Raw genomic sequence first — 7,535 nt, forward strand, 5'->3', positions numbered from 1 at the left:
CCAGTGGGCTGCTATGCTGTTAGGTTAATAAAAGGCTTCAGTTGCCTTCCATATAAAAGGCATGGTTGACCTAAAAGTCAGAGATGTTGGATCACAGTATCTACTGGTGCCCACAATGCTTAGGGCTCATGCTCAGTGTCTAGCACGCATCTCCGGCTTGTCTGTACTACTGTTGAAGAGTTGCAGGATGGAGAACTAAAACAGGGTTCTATGTATTTACTTTTTTCCAAAGTCATATTTCACTAACATATTCTAAGCAGAATATTTGATTAGAATAATAGATTCATTTAAGTTGGAAGAGACCTTTAAGATCAAATTCAGCTGTAAACCTAAGACTGCCAAGCCCATTGCTAAACCATGTCCCTAGGTGCCACATCTACATGTTTTTGAAATACATCCAGGATGGTGATTCCACCACTTCCCTGGGCAGCCCGTTCCAGTGCTTGACAACCCTTTTGGTTGGGGGGTGTGGGAAATTCCAAATACATAATTGAAACCTCCCCTGGTGGAACTTGAGGCTATTTCCTCTTTTCCTGTCACTTTTTACTTGGCAAAAGAGACCAACATCCACCTTCTTACAGTATCCTTTCAGGCAGTTGTAGAGGGTGATAAGGTCTCCTCTGAGCTTCCTTTTCTCCAGACTTAACAACCCCAGCTCCCTCAGCCACTCTCCATAAGACTTGATCTCCAGACCTGTCACAGCTTTGTTGCCCTTCTCTGGACATGCTCCAGCACATCAATGTCCTTGTAGTGAGGGGCCTAAAATGAACACAGTATTTGAGGTGTTACCTTACTTGTACAGGGAGACAATCACTTCCCTGCTCCTGCTGGCCACACTATTGCTGATGCAAGCCAGCATGCTGTTGGCCTTCTTGGCCACCTGGGCACTCTGCTGGCTCATGTTCAGTTGCTGTTAACCAGTACCCTCAGGTCCTTTTCCACTAGGCAGCTTTCCAGCCACTGCTCCCCAAGCCTGTAGCCCTGCATGGGGTTGTTGTGGCCCAAGTGCAGGACCTGGCACTTGGCCTTGTTGAAGCTCATACAGTTGACCACAGCCTGTTGATTCAGCCTATCCAGGTCCCTCTGCAGAGCCTTCCCACCCTCAAGCAGGTCACCACTCTCACCAAACTTGGTGTTGTCTGAAAACTTACTGAGAGTGCACTTGATCCTAGATTAGATTAGTATTAACAGAGTAGTCTTTAAGATCTCTTGTCACCAGTTTGTAACACCTTACAGGTCTCAAAGGTAGGAAAAATCTGTAGCTGTTATTTTCTAGTCAGTAATTTTTATCCATGGGCATTAAATATTGACTATATTTAATGGCATTTAAAAATAGACTTGCTCAGAACAACTTCTAACCTTATTGTAAGGCTTACTTACAGCCTTTCTCTCAGATTTATGAAGCATTGCAGTGCTATACCAGATACTGGCTTCTTGCACCCAAACTTCTATATGTAAGAAGTAGTATGTGGGAAATGTCAAGAGCTGCCAACTGTGAGGCACCACAAGCAAAGGCAAACCAGTTCTTCCATAGCACTGTAATGCAAGAAGACTGGATCTTATGGAACAATTGTTTCCCTGTGGTTTTATTATCTAATATATAATGCTTATTCAGCCTTCAGTGTTGCTTTACATCTGCAGATTAACAACGGTACAGACTTTAAATTCACCCTTGTGAACCCTACTCTGCATAGCCCATGCCTGGAGGACAAATACTCGACCCTTGTTATGGAAGGTTTAAAAAGCTTGTGTGGGGGACATGAGCATCAGAGAGCATTGCCTGTAGAGTGTGGTACTTAAATGTAAAACATACTTCACAGATCTGATAGCAAGGGTGATGTCTGTCACTTTGTAAGTCTTTGCTTCATAATCCCCTCTGATCCATACACAGAAAACCATAATCAAGATGGATGTATAATCAGGGAGCTTGAAAAGGAATCGCTTTTTTCTTTTCAGTAGAAGCTAATGAGGGTTAAATATTGCACATATCAGACTTAATCTCTGACTGGCTGGCAGCATCTACAGGGCATTCAGCAGTCCATCTGTTTGCTGTCTGAAAGATGGAAGGATGAAATAGTGAAGACAGAAGATCACTGGAAACAGCCTTTAAAATGCTGCCTGGAGCTATTGGTTATCTGTAGCCTCACTAGCGAAAGGCATGTTTAAGTATGTGAAAGCCAATGTACAGAGGGATGGGCTTGGAAATACTGTAGTCACCAAAGAAAGAATGAAGGCATTTAAGAATCTGTTGCTAAGGAAGTAATTACTTCTTCCACCACTAAAAAAAGCACAGCTTCAATTATATACTAAGAGAGTCTGAAAATCAGATGTTAATATGCTGTCAATGGGAGCTTAAAGCTTAACTTTTTTCCTTTAGAGAAAGAAAGAGAAGATCAAGAAAAGCAGCAGAAGGAAGAGCAAGAAAAAACTGTAGAACACACTTCTGTCAAGGAAGCTGACAAAACCAGCCGTACAGGACAACGTCCAAGTCGAAGTGCCTTGTCCAGTCGTAATGATCGAAGATCAGCCAGAAGTCATCAAAAGACAGATGCACCAAAGGAGAATAAACATCCATTTGCTCTGTATGGGTGGGGAGAAAGACAGACAGATACTGGAAGCCAGAGGACTCACAATGTCTGTGCTTCTGCTTCAGCAAATGAAGTAAGTAAAAGCTTCTGCTTTGTTAAAGGGCAGTGACTAATTAGTGCCTGGATAAGACATATGTCTATTATCTAGGTAAAACTTCTCTGGGATGCCTTTATTTGAGTGCGAGGAGATTCTAGCAATAAATTCTCAAAAAAAAAAATTCTAGCAATAAACCTGAGAGGCTTGACATGTTCACATCAAATAGCTCTTAACTGTGAATTAGTTTTGAAGCTTCCCATGTTTGACTAGTGCTTTCAAGTTCTGATTGAAACTTGGCTATCTTGTTTCTGGCTGTTACGGCACTACCAGTAAAACTGGTTGCTATAAATGTATTTCTGCATTCTGAACTTAATGAATACAAGAGAAAAGCAGCAGGCAGTTAGCACCAGGCATCCCACAACAACAGGCAGGTCCATAAACACTGGGGCAGGGCTTGTACTGTCAAAGAGTGACTTTCCTTGGGGCACTGCCTAGGAGTAGGAGCCCCATGTCTGTCCAGCAGCCTGTTTGAGCAGGTTGCCAGGAGGGAACTTTTTGCTGACAACAGAATGGTCTATGGGATGGATTGCAAGGTTGATGTAACTATTAGCAAAATAGAACAACTAAAATTCATATGGTCATGGACAGCACCAGTTTTGCTGTAGAGGAGTCTGTTTCCTGGCTTAGCAAGAAACACTAAGGTTGGAGTGTTACAACAGATCTGTTTCTTTTCTGTAACCCTCCTAGGCTGGTAAAACACAATCCTTGATGTATCCCTGCCAGTTTGTCTTTATCTTACTATTGATGTAGAGTCTGAATCTATGACCCAAGGTATCTGAGGATTAAGATGGGTGGTGGTGTTGATGTGTAAGATAGAGCTGACTTCTGATGGACTGCTGTGGAAGGGGTTTGAAGCATAGCCTCTTTTCCTCCTGGACAGCTCAACTCTTCGAGGGAAATGAGCAACATGGGCCTTGCAGTTCTGGAAAGAAGCTGCCCTCCCCAATCACAGACACTGTTACTGGATTGACCAGCTTTGGTCAGTGGTGGAAACAGTTGGGTGATGCTTTATGTTGAAGCCTAACAGAGGCCGATGCCTGACTTGAGCAGAGATGTTTACACTTTCTAAGACTTCTAACACTATGCTAGAAACAGTTACCCCTAAGATCAGGTCTTGAGTTTGGAATGAATGGGCAGGACACTACTGAACCACTTCCAGTTGTGTGGTGCTTTGTCACTAAGGTTATTGAAGTGTGCCTTGGCTATTTACTGCCTGGCTAGGTCACTGTTCTTGAATGTCTGGAAGGTTTTACTTTCCCCTAAATGAGATGAGAGATGAGGTTTTAAATGTGAAAATAGAAGGAAGCAAAGACAGAAGCTGGCTCTTAAGATGAAATTTGGGGAAAATATGATGGTTTGTTAATATAAAAATGTATGTAAGTGTGCCTGCAGCATGCTGTCAAATTAAGTTCTTCAGTCTCTGGTAAGGAGTCTCTAAGGATTTGTCTTATTACTGTGGCTTAGGTTTTTAAAGGATGCTTGGGCATATTGAGGGATGTTTAAGAATTTAAAATGGTAGAAATAGGAGAATCAAGGTTTTTACATTGTTAGAGTAAGATTGGGAAACATTCAAGAATTTTGGAATTGTTTTATAGTATGAAGTGGGAAAGATAATACAGACTAGAATTTGAGGCATCTTTAATACAAAATTCTGTACTTCTGCTAGTGGTACAAATTATGGAAGAAAATATAATCTTGGTAACAAACCCCGTTTCTTCAGGATGGGGATTGGGACAAATACAAAGTGGTCGTCAGCCCCTGGGGGGAGCAATCTTGGGCTGTTTTACTGCTGTAATACCAACTCTGGTCTTTTAGATTCACGAATCTGCTCTACGAGCAAAGAACAGGAGACAAGTGGAGAAAAGGAAGCTTTCCCAGAGGCGAGTGCAATCTGCAGAAGCAGAGAAAGACTGGCAAATAAAGCCCTCCCCACCAGATAACCCTTGGATGACAGAGTACATGAGATGCTACTCGGCAAGAGCTCGGTGAATTTGGATTCCCTTGGGCATCTTTGAAAGAGGTTATGCATATCAGGACACTGGTGCAAGGAACCAAACTACTTATGCAAGGTTTTTATAGGGAGTTTCCAGCTGTTAAAGTATTTGCTACAATATTTTTATCTTGGCTACCTACCTCACAGTGGAGTGTATTGTTGGAGCCATAACATTTGAAGAGGCTTTTAGATATAGCTACCCAAACTTTTAAACAATTCCCCTTTTGGGAATCTTTTTAATGCTTCAGTTGACTTGTTTTGGAGGTGGGAGGGGGAAACCTTAGCATACAGAGAGTCAAACACTTTTTTTGATCTTGGTTATGAATAATCTGTTGTCCCTTTTAAAAATCCAAGTCACGGGGAGGTGGTGTTGGGGGGAGACTTTTAAGGTGTGTGATGGAGGTGCCTTTGCATTTATAATATTTAATACTTCTAACAAAATAAGTATATTAAGACAGGCAACAGGAAAACCAGTGGTCTGGTAAACAGCACTAACAAATGTAGATGCTTTAGGCAGGCAAATACCAAGTATTGTCTGCATACAGAAACTTTCAAAAAAAACCTTGTTTGATTAGTGAGTCTGCTGATTGGAACTTTGATTGCTGTTTCTAAGGTCACAGAAAAATAATTTTCAGGGCAAGAAACAGCTGCAGGTTTGTTTTGCTGTTGCTGTGTCTGTTGTACCAAATAACTGATGTAGACAATCATTATCCGAGAGCTGCTGTTCAATAAGCAGCTGCTTGTTCTACCAGTGTCAAGTTGTACCACTGTATTATGCTTGTGGTCGCACTCACTCTGTGCTTAATTATGTAAATGCCAGTTTATTAAAGGAGAGGGCTGGCTCCTGTCTAGTGAGGTCTATTTTAAACACTTAAGAATATCTATTATTCTCAGTGGGTGTCAGAGTGCAATATGCATTCCATTTGGTAGTATTGTACAAGTGTACTGTTACAGGTTGTAAACTTGAAAATCACGTTAATAAAACCTGTAGATGAAGTCCTGAGAAGCTTTTTGCTTCTCAAAAATGGTGCAGAACCCCTCGCTGTAGGGGGTGAGGGCTAGGGGAAGGAAAGGTGTACTCTTTAGTAAATAAGAACATATGATGGGGTTTGAATGCTCTCACTTTGTAGGTCCTACTTCTCCATAGTAAGACAGTCACTGTTTGTGAGATCCTCAGTGTGGTTTTTTTCCCTCAAGCTGCTGTAAGTTATTTTTTTCTGTTTGATAACTAAGCTTTAGGCAGACTATTGCTGTAGCTGTGAGCTTCAAAGTTTTGTTCAGATGTGTTGTGTGTTAGTTACCTATGTTGGTTATCTCAGTTTAATTGTTTTGGAGTTTGTATTTTACAGACTGGACACCTTCTCACAGGAAGCACACTTGCACTTCTGCAGCAGAAACCTGCACTAGTCTTAGCTTCATTCTGCAATCCCAGTGAGTAAGCAGGCCTCTAGAACTACTACTACCACACAGAGTTATGTGCTTAGGGACAGTTTGACTGTAAGTGTTACTGAAAAAAAGTAATTATGCAAAGGGATCAAGCACTGCTGCCTCTTGGTGTTTATTACATTACATCAGTAAAAGTTTCCTTACTCTCAGTTTTGATCTTACTAAGATGCCCTGGGATCCATTAAGTGGTAATGATTATTACCTGCCTTTTAAGAATACAGCTATAAAAATACAGACAACTCTTGTTCAGGCTGCCTACTAGAGATCTTACAACTTTTAAGTCTGGGAATGCAAAGTATGATTAAGTATGTTTTATACATAGTAAAAATGACTGTATTCCAACTTTTAAGTAAACCATGGGCTAGAACTTCCTAAAACTTCAGAACAGTGCCCGAAACTGAGGCAAACTATTCCAGAGGATGCCTTTCTTCCATATGAGATTCTTTTAACTTCCTTTTATGCTTTGTTTTCTTCTTTAAATAGCTGCTGTAAATAGACTGAAGTTGCTTTGGATGCTGTTTCAACTCAGAAATCTACCCTAGCTTTGAACAGCAGTATCAAACCACTCAGTAGTGTTTAACAGCCTTACTGAATAAAAACTCTGCCTGTTCCTGTTGCCCACAGGCTTTATGTAACTTCAGCAGAGGGACTGTATCCTCAGTGCACTCTGTCACATTAAACAGTTTCTGTGATTGTGTAGGGCAGGATTTGTCTTGCCATACTTTCAAAGACAGCTTCCACACTTCTCTTCCCACTGAGAATGGAGGAGCCAAGATGACTATGTGCCTGCCTTAAGTACCCATTTTTGGATAAGATGGATCTCCCATTAGATGTTGGTCTTTCCAATAATTATAGAAGGCTTAAATGTCTCTTGCCTTGGATACTGGGTACCTTAAAACATCTCAAACCAACAGGCTTGTTCAGGTCTTCTACAGAGCGTGAGAATTTTCAGCACCACAAAGGTTGCTGTGTACTGAGTAAACGATCTAGTTCTTATCCTTGTCTGATCAAGAGCTGTCCCCCACCAAAATGATTTGGTGGAAGATGGCAGTGATGCTAATCAGGTCATGTGAGTCACTGTCATGCTTTTTAATATGGTCTGTAGCTAAAAATAATCCTGGGTGCTACATTGGTACTATCATGGTTTAAGTAATACAATGCCTAAAGTAAGGGGTAAATAATTCTGCAAATCACGCAGCCTTCCTGCATTTGGGCATTATTTGACTACAAAAAGGCCAGGTTTGTTTATGCTATGTGAAATAGTACAGTTCTGATCTCTGCAAGCTGTATATGCAAAATGACATGTGCTAAGCTGAAGTCTGGAAAACTTATTTTAGTGTTTTGACATTAACAAATAGAAAGCCAATTGACTTGGAAAGCACAACTTTTCAAGTATAAAAGCTTTAACTAT

The 7,535-nt window shown here is 41.1% G+C and overlaps 1 protein-coding gene across 1 annotated transcript; it reads left to right on the top strand.

The window, feature by feature from the left end:
* Positions 1-2,385: 2,385 nt before the first annotated feature.
* Positions 2,386-5,072, top strand: CCSAP (centriole, cilia and spindle-associated protein; the record flags this gene model as incomplete). The annotated part of the gene is made up of 2 exons (XM_010191465.1): positions 2,386-2,661; positions 4,501-5,072. Coding segments are annotated over 2 exons (450 nt in total), but the record flags the coding sequence as incomplete, so codon positions are not given.
* Between the last annotated feature and the right edge of the window lie 2,463 nt (positions 5,073-7,535).

Source organism: Mesitornis unicolor, unplaced genomic scaffold (genome assembly GCF_000695765.1).
Source record: "Mesitornis unicolor isolate BGI_N332 unplaced genomic scaffold, ASM69576v1 scaffold25149, whole genome shotgun sequence".
Lineage (NCBI taxonomy): Eukaryota > Metazoa > Chordata > Aves > Mesitornithiformes > Mesitornithidae > Mesitornis > Mesitornis unicolor.